The sequence below is a fragment of the Myotis lucifugus genome, unplaced genomic scaffold (genome assembly GCF_000147115.1).
Source record: "Myotis lucifugus unplaced genomic scaffold, Myoluc2.0 scaffold_291, whole genome shotgun sequence".
Taxonomy (NCBI): domain Eukaryota; kingdom Metazoa; phylum Chordata; class Mammalia; order Chiroptera; family Vespertilionidae; genus Myotis; species Myotis lucifugus.
The window spans coordinates 1,160,828-1,178,660 of record NW_005871339.1 but is presented as its reverse complement, the minus strand read 5'-3'; the positions used below and the strand labels follow the sequence as shown (position 1 = coordinate 1,178,660).

Sequence of the window (17,833 nt, the reverse complement as noted above, 5' to 3'; positions counted from 1 at the left end):
GGTCCTGGGGGCCCAGGTGGGCCTGGGGGGCCAGGAACGCTGATAGCTACAAGAGAGAAGCCAGAGTGAGAACACACCAGCCCCAGCGGTACGAGGCTAGAGCCCAGACCACTCCTCGCCCAACTTACTCTGCCTGTAGGGACCAGGAAAGGAAGGGGGTCCTGGAGGCCCTGGAGGGCCAGGTGGTCCGGGAGGCCCCTGGCGCCCTTCATAGCCAATGCCAGGGGGTCCCTGAGGTCCAGGTGGGCCAGGCTGGCCCCTGATGCTCTCTCCTTTAGGACCCTAGGACGGACAACAAGACAAGTGCTGATGTCAGCTAGGGCCCTCGGCCAAGGCCACTGAAGTCTGAGGGGCCGGGAGGCATCTGCCAAGAACCTCTGCAGGAAGCACGGCCTCTGAGCCATGTCACCTCCCTCCCATGCCCCAAGGCCCGGGAGGACACCCCACCCCTACCCCCCATCCCTGTTGCTGGGGTTTGACCCCAGCACGTGCACCAGAGCAGCCTCTGAACACAGGTGTGGCCCCCAAGGGCCCCTAATCTCCCTCTACCCCCAAGGCAGAAGCTGGGCCCACTGTTCGCTGGAATCTTTCAGGGCCACGGGTCTCCCTGAGGGGACTTGGTGGGGTCCCCATCAGGAGGAACAGTGCCAGCAGAAGATCAGGAGCTGGGTGGGGGCTCCACCCTGTCCCCCACCTCCCTGCTGGACACTGCCAGTCGGTGTGCCCACCCTGGTGGGGGCCAGTGACTGTGCACCCACCGGGCCTGCCAATGCCCCCCCAGGGCAGAACCAGGATGGAAGTGTTTGGGGCCGTTTGCAGGGCGCAGCCTGTGAGCCTCATCGGGTGTTCATGGCCAGACTGGCCCTGTGCTCGGCTCCTGGCCCCAGGGGCCTCTGGGAACACGCACAGGCCTGGGTCTGTGTGTGGGCACCTACAGGGTGGCCTGAAGCCCAGACTTACCGGAATCCCGGGGTAGCCTGGCGGGCCGGGTGGTCCAGGCACACCAGAGCCGAAGAATCCGCCGCCGGGCTCACCCCTTTCTCCTTTCTGCCCGGTGTCCCCTCGGTCCCCCTTGTCCCCCTGTGGACGGAAATGCTTGTTTCAGACAGGCCAGCTCTGGTTGCTGGTGTGGGGAGGGGTGGGTGCTGACCCCCGCCAGCCTGGAGGTGGGCAGGGTGAGGCAGCGGGGAGCGCCCGGAGCCCAGGCCCGGCAGGCCTTTCGTTGCACCCCGGGGAGTCCCCACAAAACCACGCCAGGGATGGCCAGTGCCCGTCCTGGGGGGGCCAGTGGAGTGAGGAGGGCTCAGCGCAGGGGTCAGGGGTCACCCACCTTCAGTTCAGCTTCTAGCTGGAGGAAGTCGAACGGGAACTGGCCTACAGGAGGTTTCGGATGGGGCCTCAATGAGACGCTGTACAGCCTCTTTCATTTATTCTCCGCCCGCAACCCCACCCAGACACATCCATCTGCATCTTTTCATCTCTCTCTATAAACGTTTTGTATTTCTGTAGAGATTCTTTGCCTATTTTCTTACACCTATTGCCAGTTATTTTTTTTTTGAGGGGGGGATGTGTTTATTAATGGTGCCTTTTTATCCCGTTCAGTTTTATTGCTATAACTGACACACAGCACTGTTGGAGTGCAAGGCGTACAGCAGGATGACTTGACTTACATATACTGGGAAGTGATCAGTAAGTTTACTTAACAGCCATCATCTCATATGGGTACAAAAAGGAAAAAGTTGGGAAGTTTGTACCTTTTGACCTCTTCGTCCAATTCTCCCTCCCCCCATACCCACCCCTGACAGTGACCAATCTGATATCTTTCTAAATGGTAACTTTTAAAAATTTCTATGTTGTTTATGACTGACTGTCATGGATTTTGTAAATTGCCCTCGTGACCTTGATTAACGTACTTATTAATTCTAACTGTTTATCTGCGATTCCTTTTGGGTTGTTGGTCAAAAACATGTTGTCTATGAAAATGGCAGGTTTATTTCTTCCTTTCCAAAAATGTACACCATGTATTCCCTCCCTGCCTCTCCCCTGGCCAGGCCCTGCACCCGCAGCAAGGACCACAGACATCCCACCTGGGCCCCGACTCCGGAGCCTCACAACCCCACTGAGGAAGGGGGTCCGTTTCCCATGGACACTCCACCAGCTGCAGCGGAGCCCCTTTCCCAGCACAATGCTGCACCTCTCTCCTCCTCCCACATGCCCCTCAGCATCCCCACTGGAGGGCTAGGTCTTCTCTGGGAGACACACACTGGCGCCCAGCCCTGCTTCTCAGCAGGTGGGGTGACAGGACATGCTGCCGGGCCACAGTCTGCCGCCCTGGGCCCTGTGGTGGCGATGAGGCCAACCAGGTGTCCTTGAGTCCAGCCCATGCCCTACAGGTCCTGTGAGGGCCCCCCGAGCTCAGAAGGGGTTTCCTTCCTCCCGGAGAGCAGGGCAAGCACCCCCCAGCGCAGCCCCTCAGCCCAGGGCCGCCCAGCACTCTCACCTGGTGGCCCGGGCGGGCCCACGTCTCCTTTGTCCCCCTTTGGTCCAGAAGGCCCCTGGTGCCCTGGAGGAATGGAGACCCCAGTGCCCATGACTGAATGTGTGGGAGTAGCATGCCCTCTGGAGCCCGATCTAAACTGTGGGCAGCAAGTGGGTGGTCCCTGTGTCCACTCCCACCCAAGGTTAGGTCCCCAGGGAATTCATGTGGCCTCAGAGCCGGGTGAGCAGGGGGTGCCAAGTCCTGGAGCATCCAGCACCCCAGGAAGGGGCCGCCCACCCCCAGCTCTTCCAGGGCCGCCAGGAGCCCTCACCTGGCAAACCAGGAGGTCCCACGGGGCCAGACTCCACAAATGCCTGCAAAGAGTGGGCCAAAGATAGCTGTTGAGGGAGACACTGGGAACTGAGGTCACCACCCACCCAGGGGTCTCTGAGCCCAGAAGCCCCAGCACCCTCTTCGAGGGCGCAGAGGCACCCTCCACCCCCACCTGGAGACAGGGGGGCAGGGAGGGGGAGGAGAGGACACGGGGTTTGGAATCAGGAGACCTGGTCACGACAGGAGGAGCCCCTCATGAGTGCACTTCACGTCTCTGAGCCTCGTCAAACGGCATGTCCACCCTCCCAGGGACAATGGGTCTTGGGGCTCAGGTACCCAGATCCAGAGAGCTCTCCCTGCCCCCTGCCCTGCCTGTACTTTCCTGGGGGCTGATCTTCTAATTGACTGTGGCCCCCAAGGCAGGCAGCCCGGTGCCCACCCTCCCAGAAGGACCCCATCTCCCCTACTCAGAGGAAGGAAGCCTCCAGGGGCTTGGGCCACCCCTCCCTGGGGTCCATGGGGGTTGGTGGTGGGAAGGTGGCAGCAACCGAGGACTCTGTCTCAGGACTGGGGAGGGGGCGAGCGAGCGGTACCAGGCGACTTACGTTGCTGTCGTAGACAGGGCTCCCGGGAAGGCCTGGCGGCCCTGGTGGCCCTGGAGGCCCTGGGAGGCCAGGTGGACCCTGGGAGGGAACAGAAAGCTCTGGTCAGTCACGTCCACAGCCAGGCCATCGACACTGGCCGGGGCGGGAGATGTGGGCAGCAGCATTTTTTAAAGTCACAGTGGTCCTCCCTTACCACTGTCCAAGTGTGGCCGAGGAGGGAGAGACAGAAGCAGAACCAGAGGTGGGACGCACCTGACCAGGGGCACATGAGCAGCCATTTCACAGCCGCCTTTAAAACTCAACAGCTGCCTGGCCAGCGCGGCTCAGTGGCTGAGCATCGACCTATGAACCAGGAGGCCATGGCTCAATTCCAGGTCAGGGCACATGTCCGGGTTGCGGGCTCGATCCCCAGTGTGGGATGTGCAGGAGGCAGCTGATCAATGATTCTCTCCCATCATTGATGTTTCTATCTCTCTCCCTCTCCCTTCCTCTCTCTGAAATCAATAATAAATAAATAAATATATACACACACACATATATATATATATACACACATATATATATACACACACATATATATATATATACACACATATATATATACACACACATATATATATATATATACACACATATATATATATGTATATATATATATACAAAATAAAACTCAACAGCATAAAAAGAATTCAAGAGCCTCTCTTCCTTATTCACAAATGTGACCTCTTGTTCCATCACTGCATCAGAACCCTGAAAAGTGCTGACTTCTAGTCTTAGTTTTTCACAACGGCCCAGTCTCAGTCAACAAGAGGGAAAGAAGCTCCCAGGAAGAACCAGCAACAAATACAAAACTGGAACAGCGACTGCCTGGAACACGGCTCAGGGCCACCGTCCCATCTGGCTGAGCTGTGGGAGCTCGGGACAGGGACCAGGGAGGGGCGGGAGGGGCCCAGGCTGAGATTTGGGGTGCGGCTGGGCTTCCCGGAGAGAATGCACGAGTGTGGCAGGAGGGGCACTGGGTGCCCGGTGTGTCAGAAGCAAGCCCCAACTCTCAGGACGAAATGGCTACATGCCCTCCCCTGCCAACATTGCTAAAATAAAACCCTTGGCCCAAAAGATGGCAGAGTTACTGCAAGTAACAACGTGGTGTTGCGTGAAGACAACCCTGGAGCTCAGACCCCACGCTGACCTGGATGACCTTCCGAGAAGTAGCTAGAGCCGTGTGTGTGCGTGCACGTATGCGCATGCGAGTCAGAGGACAAGCACAGCGTGGTCACACCACAGGGCCCCTCAGAAGCAGCCTCCTGAAGACGAGCCTGGGACCCGAGGCTGCTCCCCTCAGGCCATTCTGGGTGCTGGGGGCCCCGGTCGTGCCCTGTCTGCCCTTGCAGGACACTCACCCGTGCACCAAATCCGACGCTGGCGTCTCCTGGCTCCCCTTTCTCTCCTTTGAATCCATTCATCCCAGGACGGCCCTGGGGAGAGTGTAGGGGGGAACTGCTGGGTGCTGGCCAAGACCTCAGCCTCAGCTACCATCTCAGTCCCCACCAGGACAGACCCATCCCACTCCAGCCTCACACCACCCCAGCCGTCAGGCCCCAGACACTCCTGTCCCCACCCCCGCCTCCCGGGTCTGAGCTGTCCATGAGCAGGGCCTCCTCACCCATGTCCCAAAGAGACAAAGAGAGCCATGTTCCGGCAGGGGCCACCTTAGGTGGAAGGCAGTGGGAAGGATGGCAATCCACTCCCCTCAGAGCCCACTGCCCCCCGGGCTGGGCCACACTCTACCTGTCCCCCCACCACCTACACAGTAAGATCCTCGATCCTTACCGGTCGCCCGGGGAAGCCAATCTCTCCTTTGTGCCCAGGCCGTCCGTATGGACCCTGCAGAGAGGAGGAGCCACTTTCAGGCGAGCAGAGGTAGACCCCGCTGTGGTCTCCCACCAACCCCTGTCCTGAGCTTTGGACGTGAAGCTGGGATGTCAGCTCTGGTCACTCGTGCTTTCCAGTAGCCAGGCGGGGACAGTGCTTTTCAGAGCACAGCACACGCATGTGCATGGCGGGGAAGTGGGGCCTACTCACCGGAGGTCCTCGGAAGCCGGGCTCCCCCTGAACAGAAACCAGAAGCACTGTTAGGTGACTGTGCAGGTCATCCCCCCGGGCAGCCCCGCGGGGTCCCCATGCCCATCTGGATGCCCCTTAGGCAGCCCCGCGGGGTCCCCGTGCCCATCTGGATGCCCTCCAGGTCATTCCCCTTAGGCAGCCCCAGAGGGTCCCCATGCCCATCTGGATGCCCTCCAGGTCATTCCCCTTAGGCAGCCCCAGAGGGTCCCCATGCCCATCTGGATGCCCTCCAGGTCATTCCCCTTAGGCAGCCCCGTGGGGTCCCTGTGCCCATCTGGATGCCCTCCAGGTCATTCCCCTTAGGCAGCCCCAGAGGGTCCCCATGCCCATCTGGATGCCCTCCAGGTCATTCCCCTTAGGCAGCCCCGTGGGGTCCCTGTGCCCATCTGGTTGCTCCTTAGGCAGCCCTGCGGGGTCCCTGTACCCATCTGGATGCCCTCCGGGCAGCACTGAAGCGCTGATCACCGAGGAGGGAAGGAAACAACAGCAGAGAGAAGGTTCTGGAATGGTGTCCTGTCCCAGGGGGATGAATGGGGCCCAGCTGGTCCCTGAGAGGCCTGCAGCTTGGGAGGCTGCCCTGCAGTGTCCTGGTTAGAGTCACCCTGGTCCTGACCTCAGGTACAGTGCCCGGTGGGGCTGGCAGAGTATTCTCTGGGCCTGGGACCCCAGGTCCCGCGGCCATCCCCAACAATCCTGAGGGCTCCCAGGCCCCTGCAGGCCTGCACCTACAGCCACCCGATCGGGTCCAGTTACTCCCAGGACCCACCCAAGGGCCCGTCTGGAGGGTCATCTGCTGGGGCAGGGGACACAGGGCACAGGCCCCTCAAGGAGCCCATGCCTGACCCCAGCCAGGTCCTGCTCCCTCCTGAGGAAGGAGGGCCAGGACCCCAGCAGCAGTCCTGAGGCTGAGAGGCAGTAGACACAGCAGGATGGGCAGCTCCCACTGGGCAAAGCTGGGGGCTCCATCCCCTGCAGGTGAGGCGGGGCCAGGGCGTGAGCCCAGAGCCGTGGCCGGGAGTGCCCCCAGGCCCCATGCAGGACTGGCTCAGCCAACGGAGGCAGGATGTGACCAAGGGCCAGCTGGGCTGCAGTGCATCTGAGCTTGCAGAACCCTCCCAATGTGGTTGTGCAAGAGGAACAGACAGGGAAGGGCAAGGGAGCCCAGGCTGTGGAAGGTTCCAAAACCCGTGCATGGCCAGGAGTTGGCCCCTCTCAGGAAGACGACCCCCCCCCCCGCCCATGCTGGCTCCCTGGTCCCTGGAAACCCTGCTCCCCAGCTGGTACAGGAGAGAAAAGCAAGGCCCGGTGGCTCACCTTGGCTCCTTTCTGGGCAGGGGGCAGCACTCTGCCGTCAGGACTGAGGACCATGCCGGGCTCACCCTTCTCACCCTAGAACGCGAGCAGCGCAGTCAGGGAGGTCAGCTCCAGGGAGAGGGCCCTCCAACCACCGCAGCAGAGCCCCAACTCCGGGGTCCACATGAATTCCCCAGAATGGGTGCATGTAAGCAGGCCTGCCCTCTGGGGCTCTGTGGTTGGGAGTCTTGGTGGGCCCCCATGGGTCACACTGAGTGACTAAGAGGAGAATCTGTCCCAGACTTCAGGTAGTCCGTGGGAGAGCCCAGGTCCCCCGCCTTCCCAGGGAGTGGTCACCGGGGTGCACCAGGACTGCCCCTCAGGGTTCACAGAAGGGGCCGACCCCTGAGCGGATGACATCCAACTCCTCACCTTGGGTCCCGGGGGGCCTGGCTGGCCACTGACGCCCGTGTCTCCCTTCGGCCCAGCTGGTCCCTGCAGGGAGACAGGCAGGAATGTGGGCGTGGGCAGTGGAGGGCCCTGGAGGGGCTCGAGCGACCAGTCCCCATGATGGCCACTCACGCTCCCTCCCCGCTCATCTCCCAGGATGCACCTGCTTCGTGGTCCTGACCAGTTACAGGCCCGAGACCCCCTGCTAGACCCTGGGGGGCTCCTGCTAAGGGGTCAAAAGGTTCCTCACAACATGGAAACTTTGCTCCCTGCCAGGGCGGGGGTGGGGCTGAGGCTACTTACGGGGAGGCCTGCGTACCCCGGCTGGCCCTGTGGGAGAGAGCAAAAGTGTCACGGGGGACGCCGACCGGCGCCGTGCAGCCAGACCGCACTCCAGGCAGGGCGGCACGTACCTTGACTCCATGGGTTACGGACACCGCTCTCTGTCACCAAGCCGGCAGAAACACGAAATCATGAAAAGAAAACCACGTATACAATTAAAATTCCACTCTCACCACTGTCACAAGACAAACAGGACAACTCCAGAAATCAAACATGGGGCAGTGTTTTGCTTTCAACCCTCCTGGCTTGTGCCCTAGGTCCCTCAGAGGAGAAGTGGAGCCACTTCTGGGAGCCGCCTCCTGGACTGGAGAACCGCCCAGGACCCTGGGACCAGGGGCCCAGTGCCCCGCCTCCCCTGCTGTACAATGGGGGCCGGAGGGGGCAACTCAGCCACACGGGCTGCTGGAAGGCCTGGCTTCGACGAGAAGCCCCGCAGAACCAAGACTGGACACCCCGATGTCCTTGGGGGTCAACCTATGGGGGGAGGGCTGGCGGCTCTGACCACCGTCCTCCTAGCCCATCAGAGCGTGGCCCCTGGCAGTTGGGGGTCAGCCCTGCACTGGGGTCCAGGCAGAGCATGTGCCCACCCATGCAGTGTCCTTACGTCCTGCTCCTCCGACACGTAGACGACGGGCCCCGGGAGTCCGGGGGGCCCGGGGGGCCCTGGCTGCCCCACTCCGTCCTTCCCTGGGTCACCCTGGAAGAAGAAGCTGGTGTCCAGTGCTTGGGTTGCTTGTAGGGGTAGAATTGTTACAGGGGCTCAGGGCTGGGACCTCAGAGCTGACAGGGTGTGAGGAGAGCCCTCAGATTTGAGGGTCTTCACCCCAAGTCTCTAAGAACAGGTGGGGCAGAGGGCAGCCTCCCACATGCACCCACCACCCCACCTGTGCACCCAACCCCTCCCCCTGCCCCCCACTCACTTTCTCTCCCTGGGTCCCTTTTTCTCCTTTTGGTCCCTGCAGAGACAGGAAGGAAACGTTTCATCATAAACAGAACACGAGCCACCCTCCCCGACCCCAGGACACCCTGGACGGCTGGGACCCGCTTTGAATGAGGTATGGAGAGTTCTCTGACCAACTGGCTGCGGGGAGGGAGGGGTGGGAGCAGGGTGGTAGATGAGCCAGGCAACCACAGGAAGCTCCCTCAGGCAGCCTGGACTCCCGACTCATCCCAGGGAGTGGAGTCTCCAGGCCCCTTGGCATACAGAGAACTAAGTTGGGAGATGGCCTGAGAGACACACTGAGTGCCAGCTCTCACTTTCGGGGTATCACCCCCCTGGCAGCCCTGGGTGGTCACCTACCTGGGCTCCAGCTATGCCCTCTTTGCCGGGAAGGCCAGGAAACCCGGGGGGTCCGTCTGCACCGACTTCTCCCTGCAAAGGACACGAGGAGCGGACCATGAGTCAGACACGGCCCAGTGAGCCGGTGCCGGGGAGGTGACAGGCGGGGGCTCAGCCTCCTAGAAACACTTAGGGGTCGAGCAGGGCAGGAGGGGGCTGGGGGCCAGGGGTTGGAGGAGGGTCAGAGGACACGTGTGGTTCCCATGATTTCTGCAGCAGAGCCAGTAAGCAACAGGAAAGTCTAGGGGAGAGGGGGTGAGGTGGAGGTGAGTGCCTTTAAGACAAGTAGGTCTTAAATTCTGAGGAATTAAGTCAGGGCCGAGACGGCACGGGATGAACCAGGGGAGAGTGGGAGAATGATATGATGCTGGGCCGGGCCTGGAGGGGAGCCTCTTACTGAGGCTGCAAGGGGACTGGGCCGATAAGGCCAAAGGAGCCAATGGGCGCAGGCCAAGGACCCCTTCCTGCCCCCAGACCAGGGCTAATGAAGATTGCTGATTTCCAGGACCCGAGGGAAGGTTCTTACCTTGGTCCCTGGTGGGCCAGCTGTTCCAGGATCCCCCTGAAGTGGATGAAGGGGTCTGTGAGTGCAGTGTTGGGCAGGCCCAACCCCATGGCGACATCCACCCGCCCCCAGAGAAAGGTAAGAAAGGGTTAGTTATTCAGGTAGCTTCTCACACTGCCCCTCGCCCAGCTCAGAGCTGAGTGTCCAGGGGACACTGAGCACCGTGTGCAGGGACTTTGCGGCCGGCACGGCTGAGGGCTGGCCACATGCTAAAGGCACATGCTAAAAGCTGTTCTGGAGGCCAGGCCATCATGTCGTTCTATGAGATGGCTTCATTTTTTACAACTTAATCTAATAGGTACATACTTCTAAAAACTCAATTTTTGAAATGTCCCAAAGTTTTTCAAATCAGAGCAGAACATTCTGGAAGTAAGAGGTGGAATAGCAGGGGCTGACCCCACAGTGGGCCCCGCACACCTTAGAGCAGGGGTCCTCAAACTACGGCCCGCGGGCCACATGCGGCCCGCCGAAAACGTTTATCCGGCCCACCGGGGTGTTTTTGCCGCCGCTGCCTGTCCTGCTTAGCAGCCGACTCGTCCCCGGCCCGCAGTGCACATGTGTGGAATGTCTGAGGGACAGTGAACTGGCCCCCTGTTTAAAAAGTGTGAGGACCTCTGCCTTAGAGGCCTTCGGGGAGTGAGCAGGAGCACAGAGCACCCCAAGGGGCAACCCCTCCTGGGGCTCCTCTAGCCCTCATCACCCATGGGGAGGGGGGCAACCGCCTCAGAGGGGCAGCTGTCCTTCAGGGATAGGTTGGAGAGCGGAGAGAAAGCAGGAGGAGACAAGACGAGGTGGGGGGAAGGCCAAGAGAAGCCCCCAGGGTCTCCGGGCACCATCTGTTGTCCTGGAGGCTGTAGGGGTCCCTCCAAAGCCCCCTTTTCTCCCCAAGTCAGCACACACTTCAGATGTGTGAGGCCAGAGATCTCAGGTCACACGGCTTTAGAAAGATGGACCAGACCCCCCACCACACCCCAACATGCAGGCGCTGGGTTAGAGTGAGTAACTATTGTCCCCACATTTCCCACGATGACCTGGGGGCGAGAAGTAGTAACTCCTGGCTGGGCGGAGTGTGGCAGGAGCATCGCTCGCTAATCTCGTGCTTACCTTGGCCCCAGGCTTGCCGGGCGGTCCCTGTGGGGGCAAGAGAGGGAAGAGGCCCTCAGAGCCTGGCTCTCCTGGGAGCTTCTCCCTCCCACAAGAAAACAAGCCCTTCCCAGAGCTGCCCGCTCCCAACAAAACGGAAAAAAAAATCAAGTTTGTCAAGAGGAGCCAGCGCCCCACCCTTAAGATCCCACCAAGGGGTGGTTTGTCCTCGACACCCTCTAGGGCCCACAGACATGACACCAACTAGTTGCAGTGGGCGTGCCAGGACCCGTGCCAGCCCCCCAGGAACATCAGCTCAGACCACCCCAACACCAATAAACTTGCATTTTATTTAACTAAGAATAAGTGCATGTGACTTAAAAATAAGCACTGTGACCACTGAGGGTCTCCATCACCTCACCTCGGAGGCCTGAAACAGTCCCACAGACCCCTCTAGAGGTCAAGGGGCCTTGGAGCTGTGTGCTTGGGCCTGGAATCCTCAAAGAGGGGACCTGTGCCCCCGACCTCGCTGCCTCTGCCCACGAGATCCTCCCCACCTCTGTGTCACAGCAACGATTCTCACCTCCTGGCTCACACCTCATGTGAGCCAGGGCAGCGAATTGCTACTGACAAGAACTGAGATGTTCTAATACATAGAAGGCAAGGCGCTGAGCAGATGGTACAGCCATCCTGGCTATGGACATAGTGTCTGTCTGGCTGTTCCCTCTAGCTGAGATGGCTGAGGCACCAAGCCAGAGAACTCAGTGACTGAGATTTAGCAGGAAGGAGCATCTTTCAGGGCTCATTCCACCCCACATTCATTCATCTCGACCACCAGGGCATGTTCCCACGTGGGAGAACCTCCAGGGTGGACGGTGCCCAAGACTCAGTTGGTCTCACTGGCTCTCTAGTGCTGCTCTTGGTCCCCACTCAGGCCTGTCCCAGGGACGCCCCTGCCCCAGGTGCCCCTGCACCCCAGAGCTGACCAAACCTGTTCACAAGCAGTACCTGCAGCCCATCAGCGCCTCGGGCCGTCAACCAGAAGGGTCCCCCGGAGCCTTCCATGTCATCCTGGAAAACACAGTGACTCGGGTCTGTGTCTCTTCTTAAAGAAAGAGACCCTCTCTGAGGCCGGCCACTGGCCCGAGGTGGAGATTGGCCATGGCTGAGCGGGCGGACACCAAGGGCCCGGTCGCCTGGCAGCAGCCATCCTCGTCCTCAAATAAGAAGGGTCTGGCTGGGGGCAGGGGCTGGCTGGATGGGGGCCCGTTCACAGAGCCTCGTAGGTTTAGGTCACTCGTTCTTGCTCCACATGTGTGCCAGGGACCTGGCTGAGTAATGGCGCTCAGTTTCTGCTTTTGTCTCCTTGGAGCAGCCCTTCAGCATCACTCGTGGGACATGGTCCCCGAGCAGAGACCATTTGAGCCTGTTCCCTCCCAGCGGCCATGGCTCCACCATGAGGCACTGTCCAGGCAGTGGTGGGACTCAGGAGACACACCCACACTCACTGTGCCAGCCAGCCCATTCTGCTGAGCCCGCCCAGCCGCTCACAGCTCACACATGGGGATTCCACTACGGGCAGTCGGTGTGAGATGCTGGGAGGAGCCGTGGGGCACAGACTGAGGCTTTCTGGGGCCAGGAGCAGCTGGTACTCACAAACCCTGCGGGAAGTCCTGGTCCTGGAGGCCCGGGGGGCCCGGGGGGTCCCTGGTGGTCCTGCTGGTCCGGGGGCTCCTGCCAAGCCGTTCTCTCCAGGAGCACCCATGGGGCCGGGGTCTCCCTTGCTTCCCTGCACAGGTGGGGAGACAATGTCATCACTCTGGGCCATCAGGGTGGGTGTCGGCTGAACCCTGAGGCAGCCACTGTGTCCCCAACACACCTACATTTCCTTACAAAGCTTTTTACAAATCTGCAAAGCCACAGAGATAAATACTGTTCCATGAAGCAAGCAAACCCTGCTGCACCTCTCTTCTGAATTTACGAGAGGATTTCATCCACTTAAAAATGAAATAACTGAGATGTTCATTCCAGGGGAGCGAGATGCGAGTCGCTCATGGTTTGGGGTGCACCATGCACAGAGCATGCTGCACAGCTGGGGCTGGTGGGGATGGAGATGGACAGCCAGGGGGTGCTATGGTAGGTGACGGAGAAGGGTGCTGCTGGAAGGAGCCTGGGGAGGAGGCAGGGGGGCTTGGAGTGAGTCTGGAAGGCCTGGTACCCCATTACCACCGCAGAAGTTGGGGTGAGGGGGGGGTGGGACATGAGACACAGCCTAAGGGAGGAGCAAGAGCCAGGACGCAGGTACAATGTGGGGTTCCAGTCTCAGAGACAGACCTACTGCTCAGAGCTGGAGAATCCCAAGGTCAGGCAGGAGCCCAGTGCAAGAGAGAAGGACACTGGGACCCCAGACAGGGAGGCCCTCGTGCTGAGTCCAAAACTGGACCAGTGCCACCCCCTTGTGGCCACCTGACCCCTGAGCTCAGTTCCCTCATCTGTAAATGGACATGACCAGATTTGGGAAGGGCTGTGAAGGACACTCCAAGCCCACTGATACACAACAAGGGCACACGTGTGACCACTGCCCTATGCTGGCAGCATGCCCTGCCTAATGGCAGGAGGGCACCTTTCTCTGGCCCAGGCAGTCCTGACCACAGCAGGATGGACAGAGCCCGTGATCAGCACCAAGGACAGCTCCCTGGCCCCTGAGCCTGCCTGCCCACTCCTGTGCCCTCGTGGGGGGCGGGGCCTACGTCCACCCAGTGGCCACTCCCGACCTGGAAGTCTATCTTACCTTAGGTCCTGGGGTGCCCACTTTGCCCTGCAGGAAAGAGAATAATTACTATACAAACAGGCCAGTGAGCAGCCAGCAAGAGGAAAGCACGCAGGGTCTCATCCCTTTATCCCGGCCCACAGGCCACTATGTCCCCATTCCTGTAGACTTATTCCTTTGTGATTTCCCTCTCTTCTGGACCTGGGAGCTGCGATGCCTCGCTGCTGCTCCCACAAGACGTGCATCTAACACTCCAAGCGCCCCTCTTGGCCTGGTGTACCTCTCTGGCTGTTCCCACCACTGCCTGTTCCAGGCGGGGACAGAGGCCCCAGGGGAGGCTCGGCCGTGGGGGCCAGTACTGAACCGCTGCCGAGAGCCCGTCCCACAACTGTGTGCCAAGTAGCGAATGCACAGGAGAGCCCTTCTAGCTCAGGTGGCCGAAGTGAGGAGCTCTGAGCAGAGGGGTTCTCTTAAAATCCACCCCCTCGGCTGAGCCCAAAGTAGCCGTGTGCTCACAGATGGTGCCACATGGAAGCATCTTCCAATGGCTGTGGGTTGGCACACCCCCAGCCCCGCCCTCATTCGCAGAAAACCAGAAGGAAACCACAACCCCAATTAGAGGTTTGTGCAGCCTTGAAAATTTCTCCATTACCGATGCAACCACAGTTGAAACTTGAAATAAAACGTCCAAATTAAATGAAGTGTTAATATTCTTCAAAAACATCAGTCCAAAAATCATCAGTCCAGAGAAACAGTGGTAACGAGGCCCTGAATTTTCACACGAGCCCAGCCAGCCGAGGCTCTGAGCAAACTCGGGGAGCCCGAGGACCCTGCTGTCGCATTGTGTCGACGGTGGTGATGGTAGCTGCCTGTTAGTAAAGCCACCCACAACCTTGGGTGTTGCTGCCCTGATGGCATTTCTCCTCATGAAGTCACCAGGGCCAAACCCCACATGCAGGGTTTGGTCACCCTCTGGCTGCAGGACACATCCACCCTGGACACCTGGAGAAGTGACTTACAAGGCTGCCTTTCTGGCCGGCCTCTCCTGGCCGCCCGTCTTTTCCTGGGGTTCCTGGAGGTCCCTGAAGGAGAGAAAGCAGAGTGAATTCAGCAGCTGAGAAAGGTGGGTCAGCAGATGATCTGGGTGTCCACAGATTTCCTGAGGATCAAGGACACACCCAAACCCCGTGGCTCACAGTAACACAGGTCAGGAAGCTCATGCTGCTCCACCCAGATTTTAAATTTCTTTCCTTTTTTTTGGGTTGGGGGTGGAATTGCTGGTCAAATTGAGGGGCCTCTGGACCCCTGGTGAGGGGGCTGCCTCACCCACGATGTTGGGGTGGACTCTCACTGAAGTGGGAGGGCGTGCTGTCAGTAGGATGACTCCACACCTGGTGAATTACGCACCCAGAGCACGCTATCAAGTGGAAACCAGGCTCCCCGCACCTGGTTTCTGTGACCTGATTGCAATAGTGACATCTGTGGGCATCACCAGGCCCCTGTGTTTGTTCCCAGTGCCAGGAGCAGGGGAGTAGCCGGGCTCTGAGACCCCTGTGAATGGTGAGTTGGCCAAACATGGGCCCCTCACAGCCCCCGGTCCTCAGGCAGTGGGCCCACCCTGACCCCATGAAAATCACCCCTGGAGACGACCTCTGTGAGGTCGGCTGCCCACTGAGGGACAGAGAGGTGACTGGCATTGCATGCGGTCACCCGGCGGGTCAGGGCCCGAACCATCAGGTTCCTCCCGACCGAGAGTGGGGAGCCCTCCCTCCTGAGGACAGAGTAGAGGCGGTGAGGGGAGCTTCTGCCCAGACAGGAAGAGGCCCCCACACTTAGTGTTCCCCCACATTCCCAGCCGACCCTGATAGGGACAAGGGCAGCTGAGGGGAGGCAGGTCTTACTGGGGGGCCGGGGATCCCAGGCTGTCCATCCCGCCCAGGCACACCGGGAAGGCCTGCAGGTCCTGGGATGACGGAGCTGTTCACCCCGAATCGGCCTGGCTCTCCGGGAAGGCCTGGGACGCCGGGGGGCCCGGGAGGGCCAGGGAAACCTCTCGGGCCCTGGACACAGAAAAACAGAACAGTCATGCACATAGCACCCGCCAAAGGACAGCGCCCCCGCCCCCCATCGCCCCACCCTGACCCCCCTCCCCTCCGGTCCCCTTGTCACGGAGAACCCCGGCAGAGGGACACTCACCCGAAGGCTCTCGGGGTCACCGCTGAACCCGGACCCCTCCATGTCGATGAAGGTCTGAGGGAAAGCACAGACACCGTCACCCAGAGCCCTGAGCTGTGCCCCGGCCCAGCCCTGTCTGCACTCAGGGGAGCCCATCCCCCACCCCCCTGCACTATGCTGTCCCCTAGGCACTTCCCATCTCACCACCAGGGAAAGACGGAAGCAGAGAGAGAGTGAACACCCCACCCTCTCCATTGAGTGAAAGTGAACACCCCACCCTCTCCACTGAGTGAAAGAAGCGTGAAGGAGGCCCCTCTGAGGCCCAGAACCAACCGGAGGGCCCCTGCCCGACTCCCTGGGCACCATAGGCTCAGACACCTGACTCCCCTGGGCCCAGACACCCCCAGGACGGCTGGCTCCAGGTCTGAGGCCACGTAGGGGATGAGAGGGTCCCTCCTCTGGGACAGCGGGCGGACCCCGTGGTGGAAGAGGCCCGTGCAGGACTCACCAGCTTGTCATGTCGGAAGGAGGGTCCTGGTGGCCCCGGAGGCCCTTGGGGTCCTGGGGGTCCTCTTGGCCCAACCCCAGGATCCCCCTGGGAACAGAAGATGCCCGGTTACACCAGGGAGCACAGCCCTGCTATGGATCAGGGGTCCACCCACAGCCCCGGTCAGGCTGGACTCACCTTCTCACCCTTGGGGCCCACGTCTCCTGGGGTTCCCGGGAAGCCCTGCGGGCCTATGTCACCCTGGAAGACAGGCAGGCAGCTTAGGCAGGGAGAAGGCCTCTCTGCCCCATCACGTCTGAGCCACAGATGTGCAGCTTGTGGCTGAGCCCTGGATGTCTGCTCCCGCTCAGAGCACCCAGCACCCAGCACCGAGGAGGAGCAGAGCTGAGCCTGAGCTGGGACCGCAGGTGGGCACTCCTGACCCTGGGGATTCCCGAGGCTCTGCACGTGACCCCGCCTTACAGACAACTCCTGGGAGAACCTGCCAGCGCTGCCTGCAGCATCCTGGCCATCCTCACCGGAGCGCGGGCGCTCTGCCCCTTGCGCGGGTTCGTGCCATGTGTGTACTACCTTTCCTGTCGGGGTGGGTCATGTGCCACTCCCTCCTGCCTGCTGCCGTTTGCCGGTCTCTTGCTTCCCAAATCTTTGTCACTCTCTTGTGTCATTTCATTGTGTTTCTTGGGACGAGTATTTGTTGATTTTTAAAAATCCAAACGAAGAATTTTAAGATAAAAACTCTACATGGATTGAGATGGCAGCTAATGAATCTAACTAACACCTGCAAATAACCGTCTCCTGCTGCGTGTGTACTGCCTCCGACCGCGGGCAGCCTTTCATTTCTGTTACGCACTTTTTCCCTCTAAGGATTTGGAAGCTGTACCTTCCCCCCGCCCCCTTTTTTATCCCTGGTAATCAGCCTAAACAACTCAATACATACACATAACTTTATTATTTTTTAAATCCTCACCGGAGAATATCTCTCCATTGATTTTTAGAGAGAGTGGGAGGAAGGGGGAGAGACAGAGAGAGAGAAACATTAATGTGAAAGAGACACATTGATTGGTTGCCCTCTGCACATGCCCCAACCAGGGCCAGGGATCGAGCCTGCAACTGAGGTATGTGCCCTTGACCAGAATCAAAACCCAGACCCTTCAGTCTGGAGGCTGATGCTCTATCCACTGAGCCAAACCGGCCAGGGCATCTATACTAATAAAAGTGTAATATGCTAATTAGACCAGACGTCCTTCTGGACGACCTTCAGAACGAAGCCGGGACTGTGAGAGCTGAGCCCCTTGTATGAATTTTGTGCATCGAGCCTCTAGTAACTTTATACTTTTCTACCAAGAGTTATACTTTTTTTTTTAACTTGTATTTTCTTAGTGAAGTTAGGTTGCATTTTCTAAATGGCTTCATTTTGAAACCTCTTCACTGTGTTGAGCCTGAGGAGTGTCACAGGGTGAAAAGTGCTGAGGGCCTTACACGAATGTCAGATAAGAGGCGGCTCGGAGAGAAAAGCACACTTACGGGTCTTCCGTCTTCCCCAGGGTCGCCCTGGAACATGCGAGAGAAGTGGTTAGTGATGGACTCACGGCTCGGGCCCCACCCCATCTGGCGTGGAATCGGACCCCTCCACACGCCTCCACAGCCCTGACTCCCGTGGGAGAGCGGTCTGTGTGGGAGGGAAGCACCTTCCACCCAGCGTCTGACCACCTTCGTCCACAGCTGGCTCTGCCCGCAGCCTCCCCGACACCCTCCCGCTCTCCCGCA

At 59.7% G+C, this 17,833-nt stretch overlaps 1 protein-coding gene across 1 annotated transcript in view; it reads right to left on the bottom strand.

The window, feature by feature from the left end:
- The window catches only part of COL18A1 (collagen type XVIII alpha 1 chain), a 62,835-nt gene that overhangs the window by 5,148 nt on the left and 39,854 nt on the right, over positions 1-17,833 (bottom strand). Inside the window, 29 exon segments of the mRNA XM_023763537.1 lie at positions 1-46; positions 129-282; positions 961-1,080; positions 1,331-1,374; positions 2,501-2,563; positions 2,811-2,853; positions 3,418-3,495; positions 4,818-4,892; positions 5,248-5,301; positions 5,500-5,526; positions 6,856-6,930; positions 7,267-7,329; positions 7,588-7,614; positions 7,698-7,727; positions 8,231-8,323; positions 8,547-8,582; positions 8,927-8,998; positions 9,492-9,527; positions 10,635-10,661; positions 11,622-11,684; positions 12,270-12,320; positions 12,322-12,402; positions 13,405-13,431; positions 14,403-14,465; positions 15,285-15,443; positions 15,580-15,633; positions 16,067-16,153; positions 16,244-16,306; positions 17,591-17,617. The exon segment at positions 1-46 is cut by the window's left edge and continues 2 nt beyond it. Of these exon segments, the coding sequence (XP_023619305.1) occupies positions 1-46; positions 129-282; positions 961-1,080; positions 1,331-1,374; positions 2,501-2,563; positions 2,811-2,853; positions 3,418-3,495; positions 4,818-4,892; positions 5,248-5,301; positions 5,500-5,526; positions 6,856-6,930; positions 7,267-7,329; positions 7,588-7,614; positions 7,698-7,727; positions 8,231-8,323; positions 8,547-8,582; positions 8,927-8,998; positions 9,492-9,527; positions 10,635-10,661; positions 11,622-11,684; positions 12,270-12,320; positions 12,322-12,402; positions 13,405-13,431; positions 14,403-14,465; positions 15,285-15,443; positions 15,580-15,633; positions 16,067-16,153; positions 16,244-16,306; positions 17,591-17,617 (1,838 nt within the window).